Here is a 19,143-nt window from a genome sequence, read left to right on the forward strand (position 1 = left end):
AATGGCCATATTCACCAAAGCAGTCTACAGACAATGTGATTCCTATCAAATTACCCATGACATTTTTCACAGAACTAGAACATTCATATGGCACCATAAAAGACCCAGAATTGCCAAAGCAATCCTGAAGAAAAGGAACATAGCAGGAGGAATAACCTCCCAGACTTCCAACAATAGTACAAAGCGGCTGTAATCAAAACAGTGTGGCATTGGTGTTAAAAACAGACATATGGATCAATGGAACACAATAGAGAGACCAGAAACAAGCCCACACACCTATGGTCAATTAATCTTCAACAGAGGGGGGCAAGAAGGTACAATGGGAAAAAAATCTCTTCAGCAAGTGGTGTTGGGAAAATTGGACAGTCACATGTAAACCAATTAAGTTAGAATACATCCTCCCATCATATACAAAAATAAACTCAAAATGGCTTAAAGACTTAAACATAACACATGACACCATAAAATTCCTAGAAGAGAACATGGGCAAAACATTCTCTGACATAAATTGTACCAATGACATAAATTGACTGACCTTAGGAGACTAGGTCAGTCTCCTAAGGCAATAGAAATAAAAACAAAAACAAACAAATGGGACCTAATCAAACTTACAAGCTTCTACACAGCACAGGAAACCATAAACAAAATGAAAACACAACCTACAGAATGGGGGAAATATTTGCAAATGATGCAACCAGCAAGGGCTTAATTTCCAAAATATACAAACAGCTCAAACAACTCAACAACAACAACAAAAACAACCCAATCAAAAGGGCAGAAGCCCTAAATAAGACATTTCTCCAAAGAAGAACTATAGATGGCCAATAGACACATGTAACGATGCTCAACATTGCTAATTATTAGAGAAATGCAAATCAAAATTACAATAAGGTCCTATCTCACCAGTCAGAATGGACATCAAAAGTCTACAAATAACAAATGCTGGAGAGGGTATGGAGAAAAGGGAACCCTCCTACATTGTTGGTAGCAATGTAAATTTGTACAACCATTATGGAAAACAATATGGAGGTTCCTTAAAAAACTAAATATAGAACTACCATATGATCCAGTAATCCCACTCCTGGGCATGTACTGAGAGAAAACCATAATTCAAGAAGATATATGCATCCCAATGTTGCATTGCAGCACTGTCGCAGCACTATTGCAGCACTGTTTGCAATAGCCAAAACATGGAAGCAACTTAAATGCCCATAGAAGGGGGTAAAGAAGATGTGCTACATCTACACAATGGAATACTACTCAGCCATAAAAAGAAGGAAATAACACCATTTGTAGCAACATGAATGGACCTAGAGATTATCATACTACATGAAGTCAGAAAGAGAAAGGCAAAAACCATATTATATCACTTGTATGTAGAATCTAAAATATGACATAAATGAACCTATCTATGAAGCCAAAGTAGAATCATGGACACAGAGAACAGACTGGTGGTTGCCAAGCTGGAGGGGGCAGGGGGAGGGATGGACTGGGAGGTTGGGGATAACAGATGTAAGCTTTTATATATCAAATGGATAAATAACAAGCTACTATATAGCACTATAGAGAACAACCTTCAATATCCTATGATAAACCATAGTGAAAAGAATATTAAAAAGAATATATATGTACACATAAGTATATATATGTATATACATATATGTGTATGTAACTCAATTGCTTTGCTGTGCAGTGGAAATTAACACATTATAAATCAACTATACTTCAATTAAAAAAACAAGAATGGAAAAGAAGAGTGGCCACAATTGCACGCAGAACCCGGGATTTTTTTTTTCATTCTTTACCCACCAGGAGCTTAAATACTGGTGACATGGGAGCTGATATTATTAATACATATACAGTATTATTAATAGCACTCACTACTTGGGGAGGAAAATCCAAATTTCTCTGAAAAAAAACTTTCTCAAGTCCAATGAAAGGGAACACGGCAACACAGTAGCAAACACAGTCGATAAACATGCACCACCACAGAGGTGAGGAAAAATCAGGCAACTTAACAGCCTCACCTGTTTTCCCTTGTTCTTCATGAAGGATTCTTTCTGCTCTCTGATACAGGTAAGCAAAGTCCAAGGCACAAACTAATGAAAAAATATGTTATACCCCCAGTCGTAAGTGTGACCTCAAGTGTTGTGTGACCAACAGAACCCAACAAAGCTTCAACCTTAGAATATAGCCATCCCAAGAGGCTTATGGTTACTGAACTTCCATTTCTAGCCATGCTAAGTTGGAGCCCAAACACCGAGTTTAATTCTCTGCCTTTAAACCGATTCACAGCATATGTATTCTGAGAAACTGCTAAGGACTCCTCACCAGTCCCAAACGCAAACTTTCCAAACTCCATCAGCCAAAAAGCATTAAATAGTCCACCCAGAGCAAAAATAACCTGCCCAATGCAAATAAAGCAACTAAAAATAATGACTCCCTATCATTTTCCAAATACTCAGTGGACCAAACAGCCAGCAAAGAAACACAAAACTACATTGGGTCAATAATACCAGGCATACAGCAACATGAACTCTGTGATGCTCGCCCGCACATTCCGTTTAACCTGAGTCTGAAGGGCACCAGGATTATCACAGCCAAAAATGCTGCCGAAGCCAAGGACGTACATCAGAAACAGCACCGACAGCCAGTGCGCCGGGCCACTGGGGGCGCCCAGGGCCGGCAGCACCCCGGCGGGTAGCGGGTGGTGGGGCCACCTGCCAGTGGCGCCCTCGTTTCCTCACCTTCCTCCTGCTCCCTGGGTGGGTGGGAGATGTAGAAGGGACATGCGACTCCGGGAGGAAGCCACCTTGCTCACAGGACCACGATCCTGTGAGGACTCATGCGAGGACGCCTCACTATGTGTTCAACAAGCCCTCCAGGTGATTCCAGTGTCTGCATTCGAGCAGAACTGGTTTAGAGCAATCAGGGTTTCACCTGAACTGGGGATCAATCCATTCTCTCCAAGGTGTTTGGATACCTGAAGAAACTTAGGGTTTAGTAACAAGGGGAAATAGCTTTGTAGCATTGGGAAGGTTGTTTAGACTTTCAGAGGCTGAATAAGACCCTCCACAGCCATAGTCTAAGGTCCCCATAGGCTTCTCACCTCCATAACCACAGAACCAACTTAATCTCTGAAATGACACTGTCCAGCCTGTAAGCTGCATGAAAGTGGGAATCTGGTCTAGGCCAAGCAAACAGTAGGTACTCAAACATTTTCTAAAATAAGAGCATAATCATTCTACAAATGCTCAAATGCCCTGTAATATTTCGGTTTCATGGAGGAGGGGATGATTGCAGAAGCAGAAGAATCTGAAAATGCACATTGACTCTTGTCCACCATTTAGAGTTCTATCCAATGTCTGAACCCTTAAGTTATTGAAGCTTTCTGGGAACTAGTTATCCATTTCTCACCTAATCTTCACCATATTCTTTCTCCTTCTATCCAGAAGGAATGATTAAGTCTCAAAATAATTCAGTTTGGAGAGTCTGAAGATCTAAGTCTCTAGTTCAATTGCCTTTTGTATGTGTGCGTGTTCAATCCTCAGTCCTGTCCGACCCTTTGTGACCCCATAGACTATAGCCCACCAGGCTCCTCTATCCATGAGGATTCTCCAGGCAAGAATACTGGAGTAGATTGCCATGCCCTCCTCGAGGGGATCTTCCCGACCCAGGGATCGAACCTGTGTCTTTCACGCCTCCTGAATTGGCAGGCGGATTCTTTACCACTGAGCCACCTGGGAAGCCCCCAGTTGCCTGTACAAGTCAATTACAGGTTACAACCCCCTTGTTTCAATCCTGGCTCTTAACACTTTCTGATAGTGTAATTTAGGGGAAGTTACTCTACTTCTTAAGCTTCAATTTCCTTGTCATTATCATGAACTTGTATTGTTACTGATTCCATGGAGTAACTGTGAGGCTTAAGACAATCTGCATACAGCAGTCAGTATAGTATTGGGGACACAGAGTAGGACAAATGGTTGTCTAAAAACTCAACAGCTGGAGGAGACTCTTATGAGAAGGCTCACACTATTAGTATCCTTCACAGTTGTGAGACATCATCACTCATTGTGGCCTAGAAAATTAGAGTTACAGGAATTTTAGCAATTTACTTCCCAATGAGTTTTTAAAACCAAGCCATACCTGCCTGTGCTGTGATATGGTAGAAAGGTATCATGGGAGCCCTACAATAGCACTAGATTTATTTTTTTAATTAATTAATTAATTTTAATTGGAGGCTAATTACTTTACAATTTTGCGGTGGTTTTTGCCATACACTGACATGAGTCAGCCATGGGTGTACATGAGTTCCCCATCCTGAACCCCCCATCCCATCCCTCAGGGTCATCCCAGTGCACCGGCCCTGAGTGCCCTGTCTCATGCGTCAAACCTGGACTGGTGATCTATTTCACATGTGGTAATATACATGTTTCAGTGCTACTCTCTCAAATCATCCCACCTTTGCCTTCTCCCACAGAGTCCAAAAGTCTGTTCTTTACATCTGTTTCTCTTTTGCTGTCTCACAAATAGCATCGTCATTACCATCTTTCTAAATTCCATATATACGTGTTAATATACTGTATTGGTATTTTTCTTTCTGACTTACTTCACTCTGTATAATAGGCTCCAGTGTCATCCACCTCATTAGAACTGATTCAAATGCATTCTTTTTAATAGCTGAGTAATATTCCATTGTGTATATGGACCACAGCTTTCTTATCCATTCATCTGCCAATGGACATCTACGTTGCTTCCATGTCCTGGCTATTGTAAACAGTGCTGCGATGAACATTGGGGTACACGTGTCTCTTTCAATTCTGGTTTCCTCGGTGTGTATGCCCAGCAGTGGGATTGCTGGGTCATATGGCAGTTCTATTTCCAGTTTTTTAAGGAATCTCTGCACTGTTCTCCATAGTGGCTGTACTAGTTTGCATTCCCACCAACAGTGTAAGAGGGTTCCCTTTTCTCTGCACTCTCTGCAGCATTTATTGTTTGTAGACTTTTTGATGGCAGCCATCCTGACTGGTGTGAGATGGTACCTCATTGTGGTTTTGATTTGCATCTCTCTGATAATAAGTGATGTTGAGCATCTTTTCCTGTAACACTGGATTTAGAGCCACAAGACCTGGCTCAGTCACAGATCAAGGCTTCCAACATTTCTGAGCCTCAGTTTTCTCCACTTTGAAACATAAAAATCAATGCATGTTTGTCTCTCTGACCCAGCAAGCTCATGGGTTAACACTGAGGCCAGATGGCGTGGGAACAGGTGTGGCGGTGCTGGACACGCCTTCACGCCTATAGGTTCAGCCTCAGCACTTGTGCTCCCCACAGAGTGCTCTCCCCGGAGCCCCATCAACCGCACCGAGACGTCGGGCCTCTGCTTACTTGGGTTCTCATTTGCAGGCACAGTTGACCACTCCCTTCTTCTAAAACCCCCTCTCTCTTGGCTGCTGTGACACCACCTCACCCCCAACAGGCCAGAGATAGGTCAGTCCCTACAGAAGCAGAAGGAGGTGTCCAGGAGGGATATTCTTAGGAAAAACAAAATGGAACATATATATGTATTGATATGACAGCACTTGTAGAAAAGTGTACCAAGAAGCCATTGGAAGGTGTAGAAAAAATTAGAAATAGGACCCAAAACAAGCAGATTGAAAGGACCGAGGTGGAGAGAGAGTGGACACAAAGAGGTCATTATTAACTTTAGATAAAGACAAAAAGTTAGAAAGCAAATATAATGATCTGTATATTATAATGCTTAGCCTGAACAATATCTGCAAAGGCACAATAATATCAAAATGGACTAGTCAATTAAACAAAAGCTGTAATATGACCCTACTGGGATCTGTAAGAAGGGAAGCAGAAGGCATGATGGTATAAGAGAACAAAATCCTCAAATATCATAATAGGAAATTAATAGAGGTCAAGTATGGATTAATCAAAAGAGAATAATATACCTATTATTTGGAAATACAGAGATGTGCATGTGCCATGAATAAAAAGCCAAAATTGTTGAAGGTGGTTGGGGAAGAGAACTAAGAGAAGAAATGAGGTAAGAAATCCCTGTGGGGACTTCCCCGGTGGTCCAGTGGTTAAGACTTTGTTTTCTAAGGCAGGGGGTGCAGGTTTGATCCCTGGTGGAGGAGCTAAAGATCCCACATGCCTCACGGCCAAAAAAACCAAAAAACAAAAACCTAAAACAGAAGCAATATTGTAACAAATTCAATAAATACTTTGAAAAATGGTCCACATCAAGAAGAAAAGAAAAAGAAACCCCTGTTAGTTACTATAATCACTTTAATAACATTTGACTTTTGAACTTGGTGTGCAATATATTACTCTAATAAAATGAAAACTAATTTCTGGAAACAATAGTGCTATGTCTGCATAGCAGAGCCATGATGCTCCTGTTCTTTCCCTCCTCTGGGTCTGACTCAGTGATGTGGGTTATATACTAAGATTCCGGGAGCTAATGGGGCAGCACATAATAAACATATTCCTTGGCTTCTGCCTCAGTCACAGTTCAGTAGGGACCTTACTGCTAAGGATTCTGCCTTGTGATTTGCTAATCCTTTTCTGGTAACATTGCTTTCAAGCTTAATTGGGCACACTTCCTCCTTTCACAACAGGTAATACACTTGCAGTGCTGAAAGGATGAACAGCATTCTTGAATCACATACAGAAAACTTCTGCTTGATTTGATTTAATCATTAGGTATGTTACTGAAAAAAAAGTTTCAGAGCAAATTGTTGCATATTAAATACTCTCCAGTAACTTTTAACATGATATTCTTTGGGGGAGTGGGGTGGAAACAATGGGCCCCAACCAACAATAGTGACAGTGAATTTTAAGACTCTCTACTCATTATTTTCCAAAAGCACTTGGAAGTGATTGACTTTGAGAGTCTGTTCACAGCGCTTTCCTACACAGCCAATGAAAGAAGTTAGTCAAGGAGAAACTTAACATTTACTGAGTGCCTATTACATGTCTGGCACTGTGCTGGGACTTAATAAATGTATTATCTCAGGCAAAGGAGAAAATGGGATCAGTTGAAAGAGTACCACTGACATATATAACTACCATGTGTAAAAAAGATAACGAGTGGGAAGCTGCAATATAACACAGGGAGCCCTGTGACATTCTGTGCCGACCTAGAGGGGTGGGATGGGGCAGGGAAGCTCACGAGGGCGGAGATATGTACATACTTATGGCTGACTCATGTTGCTATTCGGCAGAAACCAACACAATTTTGTAAAGCAATCATCCTCCAATTAAGAATAAATTTTAATAATTTTTTAAAAATACATTGCCTGCTTGAATCTTGGCAACCACCCAGAGAAGTAGGTACTATTATCCCCACTTTACATTTAAGGAAACCAGGGCCTAAAGATATTAAGTAATTTCCCCAAAGCCACACAGCTTCCAACCAACCATCAAGTCTTTACACAAGAAATGTATAAAATTACAATTCCCAGTGTTAGTTTGAGCTTTGAGTGCTGTATGATTCCATAGGGCTTTAATATGCAAGCAACCACATATTATTTAGCATTGTTCTAAGTGGGAAACTTAGAAGATGATGACCTAATTCAAATTTTTTTCAGTGTGACTACCTCTTTTGATATAATAGCCTTGATACCAACAAACATTTATTGATCTAATGATTAACTAAATGGCAATATGAGATTCAAATAGAAATATAAGAAGAACACTGTATTAAGGAAAGAGTAATTGAAACTGAGTCAAAATAATTGTACCTCTTATGCTCTTGTGACCTTGAGCAAACTGCTGCAACTTTCTAAGATAAAACTGTAGAACTTGTAATCTCTCTCTCAGGGTTGCTCTGCCATTAAAAAAAGTGGGAAGAACAGTAACCACTTTTGGACAAACACATAGCAGAGTGAAAGCCCAGAGCAATTTCCCCCACTATGTAAGTTAAATTACATCAAATAGGTGAGCCTGAATGTTCCCAGAGAGTGAACAGTGTGAGATTTACCTGTTTTGACACTGAGCAGAAAGCTGAGTCCCAAAACTTTGATGCAACTTTTCTAAGAACCTGTGATAGAAAAGCAACTATTTCTTATGGATTTCTGACTCAGACAGTAAAGAATTTGCCTACAATGCAGGAGACCTGGGTTTGATCCCTGGGTCAGGAAGATCCCCTGGAGACAGGAATGGCTACCCACTCCAGTATTCTTGCCCGGAGAATCCTATGGACAGAAGACCTGGTGGGCTACAGTCTATGGGATCACAAAGAGTCAGACACGACTGAGCGACTACCACTTCACTTTCAAGTTTGACATTGCCTTTGAAGCAGGTGAGGAGACCAAAAGATTCCCTCCCTGCATCATGTTACCCTCCCATCAGATATCCACCTCATGCCTGTACACGTGTGACCTAACGAGCTGACACATCAACAAAGCACAAAAGAGAAAACAAAATCTGAAAAACAGAGCATAACCAAATTGGCTCTTTGAAAAGGGAAACGAACAGCGGCAGATAGCAAATCACCTTTTACGGGATCTAGTTTACCCTGGCCCTGACCTGGATCCAGGTGACCAGCCAGAGAACATTACACATGACTTTTATTTACATCAGTGATTTTCTGATAAACACTAAAGTGGCATTATCTTTGTTTCCTGAGAGAGTCAGGATGTGCTGTGGAACCGTGTTCTGAAATGTCATGTCCTCTAAATCATTCATTTATTCCCCAAGTACAATATTTAATAAAATATCAGCTGCCATCCTCTGGTATTACACTGTTCTGCCCAGTCCACATCTTACCCCCTAACCTCATCTCCTTCAATGTGTATTGCAACATGATAGTACTCTTCCAGTTTTAAGGAAAACACAAAAATGTATCAGGTAATTTGGCATACCTACTGTTTTCACTCCTCAGAATTAAAGAAAATCAGGCTATTCCTTTTTTATTTAACTTTTGAAAATTAATTAATTTGGTTTCATTGGGTCTTAGTTGCGGCCGACATGATCTTTGTTGCATCAAGCAGGATCTTTCACTGCGGCACACAGACCCTCTAGTTGTAGCATACTGGCTCACTTGCTTCACGGCAGGTAGGACCTTCATTCCCCAGCCAGGGATCGAACCCATGTCCCTGCATTGCAAGATGGATTCTTTACTACTGGACCACCAGGGAAGTCCTCAAATCAGGCTATTCGTATGAATAATAACCAGTTAAAACTTTATTTCACTGCCACTTTTATAACATTTCTTTTTACAAGTCAGTCATATTATAACCAAGAAAGCATTCCTGTTTATGCATTGGATGGTCACACATTCAACAATATTAAAAACTACTATTGTCAAGAAGATGCCAAGTCCTGAAGACTCATAGTAACCTGTTCTAGTACTCCCCAGGTAGCACTAGTAGCAAAGAACCCACCTGCTAATATGGGAGATATGAGACATGAGTTCGATCCCTGGGTAGGAAAGATCCCCTGGAGAAGGGCACAACAATCCACTCCAGCAATCCTTGCCTGGAGAATCCCTTGGACAAGGGAGCTTGACGGGCTACAGTCCATGGGGCCACAAGGACACAACTGAAGCAGCTTAGCACACACATGCATGTCAAGTGCTCATGGAGAGACATAGCAGAGTGGTGAGTCAGTCTCTGGACTCTAAGCCAGTTTTCCTGGGGTCAAATGCTGACTCTAATACTTACTGGCTCTGTGACCTTGGGCAAGTAACTCAAGTTCTTAGTGTTTCAGTTACCTCATCTATAATAATAATAGTGCCTGTTTCATAAAGGCTTTTAGGAAGATTAAATCACGTAGTATTTATAAAGCAATTAGAACTGTACCTAGTACCTAGAAAGTGCTCTGTAAATGATCACTAAATACAATGGAACTCATTTTCTAGTGAGGGAGTCAGACAACAAATAAATATGAAAATTACAGTCTAGTCATGGGGACAAACACCAAGCAAACAATTCACAATAAAATGAAAACACACCCACTCCTGTCAGTGGCATACCAGGTTATTTGGCTGAATTCTCCTGTTGGAAACAGTTGGGCACCAAACCAATTGTTTTGGTTTCCTCCCGGAGGAAAAGGGACAAGTGAGTGAAGGGCTCATCCAAAAAAGAGCAATTAATAGAACATCCTTCCCTTGATAAGCATTGGCCCCCAAAGGGCTATACTATCAGGGTTTGGGCAGTCCAGAAGTAAACTATCCTCATCCCCCCAACAGGTTTTCATGGAAAGTTAAGCTAATTTGGAGCAGAAACGATCTGGGGAGGGTAGGAAGGCTTGTCCCAGGTGTGACTATAGGCTAACAATCTCTTTTTTTGGTTATCCCAAAACATGACTTATACTAAGCAATGAACTTAGTAAACAGTGACCCCTAAGATCTTGAAAAAAATTTCTAGAAAAAGTGACTTTTGACTAGGTCTTAAATTTTCCTACAAATAATTTTTTAAGGAAAATGAGGAGCATATAATAATATCCAAGAATACTAAGAAACCAGATTCAGAAAACAGGGGAGTTGGGAAGAGTCAGCTGGTGTTGGCTGAATTTCAGAGAGAGGCTGAACTCCACAAACTAGCCTTACTTAGGTCTAGTGTGAAACTGACATGACTAGTAACATTTTGTGACTATAGTTTTTATACTTCTAGACATGTACTCATGTTACCCTGACAGGGTACAGGATGAGATGCTACGAACAGCAGATTCCACCATCAGGCATGGGTGTGATGTCCTCCCTTTAAAAGTTTACAAACTAAATCCAACAAGACCGATGTGAATATACAGAAACAAGAAAAGAAGTATTAAATTACCAGTACATGGATAACTATAAAGGAAAAGGCCATGGGAGCAGTGAATCTAATTTTCAAAGAATGGAAGAGTCCATAAAAGAAAGGGATGATAGAAGGAGAAAGGGAGGGTAAGGAAGGGAAGGGAAGAGAGAACGTGAATGGAGAAAACGTGAAAATAGGGAGCAAAAAGAGTAAAAGGACTAAACACCCAAACATCAACCATGGTCATTCCTGGGTGAAGAGTATATAAATGATCTGTATTTTCTTCATTTTGATTAGCTGTATGTCTTATATTTTCTCATCACATGTTTTCCTTGGCCTAGTTGCCACCATAAATGCTTTAAAGAGAAAGCAATTTCTCAGCCTCTGATGCAATGCCAGATTTACTAAAATTGCAAATGCCAGGTTTAAATTTTAAAGTTTCTCTTTTAATATCTAGTATGCAAACCTTTCTCTCTAGAAATTCATTTTCTGTTGTCTTTTGGTGTAATCATTTATTGCACTTAAAGGTCACCTGAGAAATAAACAATATAATTTTTTTAAAAAAGAAGCTGGCTTTTCTCAAGCCATCAACACATTTCTGAAAATTTAAAAATGACAAGAAAAAAATTTTTTTTGTAAAACAATATTTACAAGAAATGTAAGTACTGCCCAATCTAAGCATATTTAAATTCTGTAACATTGAAAGTCACTACTGCTCACTGGGTAGATAAATCAACTTTTAAATGTATCTACACTGTATTCATGACTTACCAATGTAGAGGTTTAGGACCCCCCCCAACCCCACGTTCTCCTTATAGAAACAAACAGCAGGATTCCTAGATCAATAGTTATATAATAAAACCATATTTGTTTAACATTAACTCTCTTTCCCTGTTTTTTTTGCATGGGATTGGTTATGGAATTTTTTACAAATTTAAACAATTCTAAATTTAAAAATGGAGAAAAATAAGTTTTAATTGTTTTTATTTAAAACTGTCTTCAAAAGTCAAACTACCATGATATCTCAGATAGCCTGATTCACCTCATCTTTTGGATTTACCCAGCATTTTCGATTTACCCACGTTTGTACACATACCTTTATCCACTCATTTCCTTAAGTCCAAGCCTTTTCTTTCTTTCTTTCTTTCTTTTTTTAAGTCCAAGCCTTTTCAATAAGAGTGCCTTCTTTTGCAGATGCATCCCCTGACTCTAAAAACTTCCCCATTACTTAAACATTTCATTAAATCATTCTTCCAGGAAGAACTGTTCAGACTGGTCAGGAAAAAATGTGACAACACTATCTCTTTGCCTTTTGAACAATATCTTTTTTTTCTATAATCTACTAGATTATATCAAGGAGGAATGTTTTGGGCTGCAAGTAACAGAAAACTGTGGGTGTAAAGCTGTGGTTAAATCACAGGAATCCATATTATCTCACTGAATTAGTAGTCAGGAGATAGATCATTCCAGCACTCGTTCAGGGGCTCACCTGTATCACAGAAATGCTTGTTCTATCTGTCCCACTCCCATGTCATCATCCTGAGTGTGCTGGGCTTTATTCCCATGTCGGTTGCCTCACTGTTGCATGATGGCAGCCGCACACCCTCACACTGTGCTGCAACATAAGAATCAAGGATATTGCAAAAGATGTTCTTCTGTCAGAAGGCTCTGTCCTCTGTTCAGGAGGAAATATTTCCAGAAGTCTTCCTTATAGCCCCTGAAGTCAGGAATGGCTCATGTGCGTGCTCCTAGTTACAAGGAAGTCTGTAAAAGTATTTCTCCTCTAAGCCTTTAATTGAACTCAGGCTCCTCTTTTGTATGAACTGGAGTGAAAGTGTGTCCTGTTGATTTTACCTCCTAAATCTCTCTGGCATAAATCTCATTCTCCTCAGTGGTGAAAGAATCTGCCTGGCAATGCAGGAGACACAGGAGATAGGAGTTCATTCCCTGGGTTGGGATGATCCCCTGGAGGAGGAAATGGCAACCCACTTCAGTATTCTTACCTGGAGAATTCAATGGACAGAGGAGCCTGGTGGGCTACAGTCCATGGGGTTGTAAAGAGTGGGACACAACTAAATAGAGTGACTGATCATGCACACATTCTCCTCACACATTCTCCTCTCATGCACACCATCCCCACTTCCAGCACTCTCCCATCAGCCATCAAAATATCCCACCTGAAGTATTCCACCAGTTCCTACCTGGTTTTCCCATACCCCCATCTTGTCCCCTCTTCCATCTACTCTGTACAGCTTCAGTGATATTTTAAATGCAAATCTTACCATGTTACTTTCCCTTTGATGAATTATGTTCAAAAATCCTACAAGTGACAAGGTCCTGAATGGCCTGCTCACACCACCTTTCTAGCTTTGTCTCTTGCAGTGCTTCAGCTCACTTTACACTCAGATCACACTGGCCTCTTCACTCCTTAAAAATCCTGAGCTACTTCACAGCTCACGGTTTTTGTGTGTGCTCTTCCCTCTAACTGAAGTGATCACCCATTCTCTATCTCCCTAGTCCCTTCTACCTCATTTCTTCTTAGTTCTCAGGTCTCCATTTTAATGTTTTTACTGCACTCAAGGGTTATGTGTAAGGTGTTATCAAACCAATGAAACATAGAAGTATTCAAAAAGTTGTTAAACACAAATGGGAGGGATGTAAGAGACTGAACTTGTTTAATTTCAGCAGTTGGATGTTGATCTATTAAGAAAATGCTGACCCTCTGTTCAGTCATGCTAGATGAGGAGCCTTTTGGCAAGACTCATTTTCTTTTCCTAAATGTGTTTTTTCCTTTCACTCATTTGATCAACAAACAACATAGTAACCCAGCTCTACCACTTTCGAGTGGTGAGGGTTCCTCGGACAGGGCCTTCTTCCTTGGTACAGTGTCTTCTCTGTAACAGAATGGGACTATGACAACTTGTCCAGTCCTCCTCTCACAGTTGGTGGCTTATCTTTGTTCCATTCTGGTGCTGGGATTGCAAGTTTCCTCTCTAAAATTACTTACAATAAATATACGAAAATGCATCACTTTCAAATACATGCTGCTGTGGTTATTTTAAAAATCCAAGAATGCTAAACTAAGAAGTTAAAAATATAAAGTATTTGTATTTTTACCATATTTCATACATTGAAACCATCTATAAGAATTTCTATTCATTCCAAATTTTACGTTATGGAATACCGAGGTATCACGTCCTGTTCTGCTACTGTCACCCCTTCAGAAAGTCCTCAGAACCAACATGCTAGGATGTCAGCTGCTCCAGTCCTTCAGAGATGTTATACACCGAGCTCACGGAGCAGCAAAACAGTTCTTTGGAAAAGAAATGCATCCTGGGAGATGAAGCCGGTTGCAACTCTGCCTTTATTAGTGAAAATTCCCCATGTCAAAGCCTTTCTGTCCAGGTAACAAAAACCACCCATTTGTTCCTGGGAACAAAAGCCTCCTGAAACTTGACCGACAATGGGCAGGTTCACTTGACTTCCAGCTCTTGGCTGGATTTGTACTCCCCGAGTGCAGTGGCGGTCCACGGACTTCCAGACCCGAGAAGATGTAATTCCCATGCTCACTGAGTCGTGCTAAGAGCCCGACACTGAGGGGCAAGCTGTGGTATAAGGTGCCGACGAGACCCCCGAAAGCCGGAGTCAGATCTCCGGGGTACAAATCCAGCTCTACCAGGTATCAGCTGTGCAACTTTGGGCAACCCTTTACCTTTCACAGCTAAGTTCTCCTCGCCTGTCAACTGAGGATAATCATAGTTCTTACCTCCTAGGGTTGCTGGGAGGAGGCGTAAATGAGTTAATCCACAGAAAGCGCTTGGAACAGCGCCTGGCTAGCACATAACGAACTTGTTAATGTTACAGTCTTTCGACTCAGGGCGCCTGCAGCTCTGCAATATTTTGCCTGAGAGTTATAAAACTTGAGATTCCAGGAGCTGAGTGGCCACAGCCTGAGAACCGGAGAGTAAAGGAAAAAAATTGGGGTAGGGTCAGAGGGAGAACTGCGACTTTTGTCCACCGGCGCCCACCTGCAGCCTTGATCTCCCGGCCTCCGTTTCTCCTTCCAGGAGTCCGGCTCCGGAGCGGCGCACACAGCCTTTCTCCAATCAGGCATCCTAAGGCTGGCGCCACGTATGCGACCTGGTCCAATCTCGTCCCTGGAGGGCGGGAACGCGAACTTTCTACCTGCACCTGTGGCTGCAGTGGCCGCCTCCTGGGTTTTTTTTTTTTTTTTTTTTTTTCCCTTTCTTCCCGCTGCCCTGGAGTTCTGGTTTCCAGAATCACTTGGCGAATAACCAGCAGGTGGGCAGATGTCTTCTCCCGCGCTGGACCGACGCGGTAGGGAGGTTCAATGCATCGTAGTGAGCAGTTGAGGTTCCATTTTCCGATCCTCCCGGGCGGTGCTACCAGGAAAAAGGGACGCGTCCGAGAATGAAAGACTACTAGGCGGGAGAGCTTGCCTGACCATTCACCTGGGGCAGTGAGCCTGGCACCCACTCACCGCCGGGCCCTCCAGCCGGATCCAACCACACTTGGAGCTCCGGGCTACTATCGCCGCTGCGCCAGGAAATCGGAGGCGCCAGGGGAGACGAGCCGCAGCAATCGGCTTAGCTGGACTGCAGCGATTTCGGCTGGCACACCTTTCAGAAAGAAGCCCGACCTCTAAGACCGCACAGAGGGACGCCGCGCCCCGACTTCCAGATTAACCCAAGCGCACGCACTCCCGACTCTGCTCGGGGAGAAAGGCGCGGAGCCACGGGGTCCAGGGAAGCCTGAGCAGGTGAGCGATGGGGTGATTCTCCGTCCTCCAAGCCAGAGTTTATTCCGGGGTGTCACCCTGAGGAGCTCCCCCAGCTCCCGAGGAGAAGTTGTTAGAAGCAGGCGTTCTGCGTAATTTGCAGTCTTTTCCATGAGCAATACGTGCATAGCCCTTCTGTGCATACAAAGTTGATTGTGGAGAAGACAGCGTAGGGTAGAAGACAGAAAGCAGCATAGCCACCACTATCACCACCACCACCATCAGTGAACAACTTGGGGGTGCTTTTCCGATCTATAAAGTGGAGGGAGAATGGATGTTTGCAAACCCGTTGCAAACTGTGCCAGAGCGTGTGGGTGCCTTCAGCAGGGAAACAACTTTTGGCCATTTCTTTCTTCTATTGTTTTCAAGTCGCAGCCCGAGTGTGCCCTCGGGGAGTCTTGGGGAGGAACCGCTGCCAAGGTCTCCCGGCTCAGCCGAGGCCGCGGCTGCCTCTGGCGTAGGCGTTCGGGTTCTCTCTCTCGGGGCGGTTTAGGGAGGAGAGCTTCTAACCACAAACACCGCCGAAGTTTCGCTCTCCAGCGCCGGCGAATCCCAGGAGTGTCGCGCGCGTGGGATGGGAAGCAGCCCAGCGGAAACCTGGAAATGAGCCGCGGCGCCAGCGAATCCTACTCATTCGTGGAGTTAGTGCGGTGTAGACCCAGCACAGAAAGTGGACCGAGAAGTCTCGCTTCTGATATTCGCACCTTAAGTGCTAGTAACACTTTTTGCCTTTTCGTTCCGCTGTGTGCTGTTTTAAAAGCTGGGAGGAGGGCAGATTGGAGTTCCGTTGTGCGCCCTCTCCTTTGGTGGAGGGAATTGCGCAAGAACAGGAGCCTTTAATTTGAACTAAAAATCCCGAGTTGAGTTGCCTAGTACACACAGACTCGGTGCATATTTTAATACAGAACTAAGGAAAGAGGTACTTGGGCTCATCTCAACTGCCGACCGGGGGTGGCTTCAAAGAGACGCAAGATTGGTCTTTGGGGAATAAAAGGAAGAGTAGGACGGCGGTTTTCAAGGGAAGTCTAGACATGCTTCTCTGAAAGTCACAAGGCAGACGTTTTGTCAAAAGCAGAATTTAAAAGAAACAAAACAGAACACCACGAGCTTGTCTCTCGCCCTTGCTGGTCTGTAAATCCCCAGCCCCCGCCCTCGAAAAATGACATCGAAAAAGTATCCCGGGAGAAAAGTCGAGGGAGCAAAAAGCTTTGAGGGAAATTTCGGAACTGTCTGCGGTCTACTGTTCGTCCTCACCTACAGCGGGGACGCGCTTGCGTCCGGGCGCCCTCCTCCCACCTGTCGTTCTGGACCGGGTGGGTCACCTTTGGGTGTCGTTTACAATGGGGCAGACTGACAGGACGGGCCTTTTTCCTTCCAGGTCCTGGTTAATCCAGAAGCCCCGGCACCCACCCCTGGGTGGCCCTCGAGCGCGGACCACTGCCCTATCCTGGAAGCCGGGGAGCGCCAAGACTCGGTCTCCAGACCAGAAGGCGGCGCCGGGGAGGAGGTTCGTCCCCCTGCGCTCTGGGGGGCGCGGCAAGGCGCTCTGAAAGCTGCGGACCATCCGACTCCAGCCGATCCGGTGCCCGCCAGAGCACAGGAGAGGAAGTGGGATTGGGGCGCACGTGACTTCGATAAACCCAGTAACCAAGTTTTGTTTTCTTCCCCAGCACAAGCCGCTGGCCTCTGCTCCCAGCCCGCAGCCCGCTCGCGAGAGGCCGGGGCAGGGTCGGGTGGATCCAAGAGCAGCTGCTGCCGCCAAGGCCCTTCCCCGCGCCCCGCGCCCAGCGCCCCTCGGCCGGCCTGCTATGGCCGACGGCGGCGGCACCAGCAGCTCGGGCTCCTGGTGGAATTCGCTAACGAACAGCAGGAAGAAAAACAAGGAGGCCGCCGTGGGTGCGCAGCCGCCAGCCCAGCCTGCCCCCGGGGAACCCGCGCCGCCCGTCCAGGACTGGACGAGCAGTTCCCGGGAGAATCAGCACCCCAGTCTCCTCGGGGGCGCCGGCGAGCCCCACAAGCTAGACAAGTTGGGCGGGGAGAAATCGGGCAACAGCCGCCGAAATTTGAAGATCTCGCGCTCAGGCCGCTTTAAGGAGAAGAGAAAAGTGCGCGCCACTCTACTCCCGGAGGGAGTCAGGTCCTCGGAGGAAGCCAGCTTCCCTGGTGACCCCCACGACGACAAGCAATAGCCCGAGAGCTCCAGGACTCTCCTCCCATCACACCTCCTCAGTCCCCAGTTCTAAACCCGAGAATTCTGACCCTCCCTGTACGTGGAGTCTCATCCCACCAAATTCAGAATATTCGCACCAGGCCTCCAGATTTTATTGTCCTGGAAACTGACGTGACAATTGAGTGTTCCGGTAGTTCACGACTCAAGGATGCATTAAATATTTATTCGTGGTAAGAGAAGATACCACAGAGGAATCTGGTATAATTTTTTTTTCCGAAAAACTTACGTGGCTTTTGCATCCCCCATGGAAATGAGAAGGGTACTTCTCTAAGAGACCTTAACTCAACTGAAACTGTGCAGCCTTCCAACAAGGATGGCATGCTCTGATTCTGGACTTGCTATTGGAAAGCAAATCCCAGTGCTATCTTTAATGAGAAATAAAAGAAATGCACTTTGGGAATATTTCTTCAAGCTTATACCTTAAGTGAAGGGATGGCAGAGAGCAGGAATCATTCTTAAGTAGAAGCATTTTAAATAAGGCAAGATTGCTTTTAATGTTGACCTGCTAAACTGTACTGCCTATTTTAGCGAGGACTATTAAAACTGTTGCACTGTAAGACTTAAGGTGACTTGTGTATTTTTTTCCATTGCAAGACTGAAACCCATCATACTTAAAAGCAGGTATGCAAAACCCAAAGTGACAGAGTTAATCATTTGCCACATAACCGGAGAGCTCCTCTCAAAAAACTGCAGAGAGGAGAACATGTCTAGAAACTACCAACACCCAAACTGGAATCAGTTAGCTGGATATTCCTATTTATCAACCAGATTGGAGGAAAAGAGGGAGAGGTGTCAACTCATTATTCCTACATTTTCTTTTTTACTTCAGTGCACCTTCATAAGGTAGAATAAGTCACTATGCTAATAACAGCTCTTTTAAGTATCTGTTATTAACCTGACTCACAATTATCTAAAAATACTTATTCAAACAGGGGGACTGAACTCAAGTTTGTGCAGAGCCAGCTTTTTTCCCCACTCACTTTGCTTTAAAAGCTAATTTGTTTATTCTACAGTATAAATTTATCTAGTTGCAAAGCCTTAAAGATCTACCAACCTGAAGATTTTTAACAAAAATCTACCTGTTTACTTTTGTTACAAACTTTAAGTAAAAGAGTAAATGAATACCACTAGCTTCCAGCAAATTATAAGAGCGTTATTGTAGTTAAGATCCCCTGGGACCTTTTCCCACCACAATCCAGCTCATTTATAAACATCTAGAATGCATGGGGGCTTCCCAGGTGACTCAGTGATAAAGAATCTGCCTACCAATGCAGGAGGCACTGGAGACAGGATTTGATCCCTGGGTCGGGAAGATCCCCTGGAGGAGGGAATGGCAACCCACTCCAGGATTCTTACTGGAA

The 19,143-nt window shown here is 43.6% G+C and overlaps 2 protein-coding genes across 2 annotated transcripts; one reads left to right on the top strand and one right to left on the bottom strand.

Moving 5' to 3' along the window:
• Positions 1–1,794: 1,794 nt before the first annotated feature.
• LOC110136678 (lysosomal dipeptide transporter MFSD1-like) lies at positions 1,795–15,680 on the bottom strand. The gene is given in 9 exon segments (XM_070476474.1): positions 1,795–2,113; positions 2,115–2,443; positions 2,548–2,610; positions 2,612–2,720; positions 2,822–2,914; positions 14,783–14,911; positions 15,039–15,157; positions 15,256–15,394; positions 15,568–15,680. Coding segments are annotated over 9 exon segments (1,413 nt in total).
• On the top strand, positions 15,004–18,339 carry PRR15 (proline rich 15). Its single transcript, XM_070467932.1, has 3 exons — positions 15,004–15,534; positions 16,931–17,059; positions 17,223–18,339. The coding sequence occupies exon 3, from the start codon at positions 17,361–17,363 to the stop codon at positions 17,739–17,741; it is 381 nt and encodes a 126-aa protein (XP_070324033.1). The 5' UTR covers positions 15,004–15,534; positions 16,931–17,059; positions 17,223–17,360; the 3' UTR covers positions 17,742–18,339.
• Positions 18,340–19,143: the final 804 nt, after the last annotated feature.

Source organism: Odocoileus virginianus, chromosome 1 (genome assembly GCF_023699985.2).
Source record: "Odocoileus virginianus isolate 20LAN1187 ecotype Illinois chromosome 1, Ovbor_1.2, whole genome shotgun sequence".
Classification (NCBI taxonomy): domain Eukaryota; kingdom Metazoa; phylum Chordata; class Mammalia; order Artiodactyla; family Cervidae; genus Odocoileus; species Odocoileus virginianus.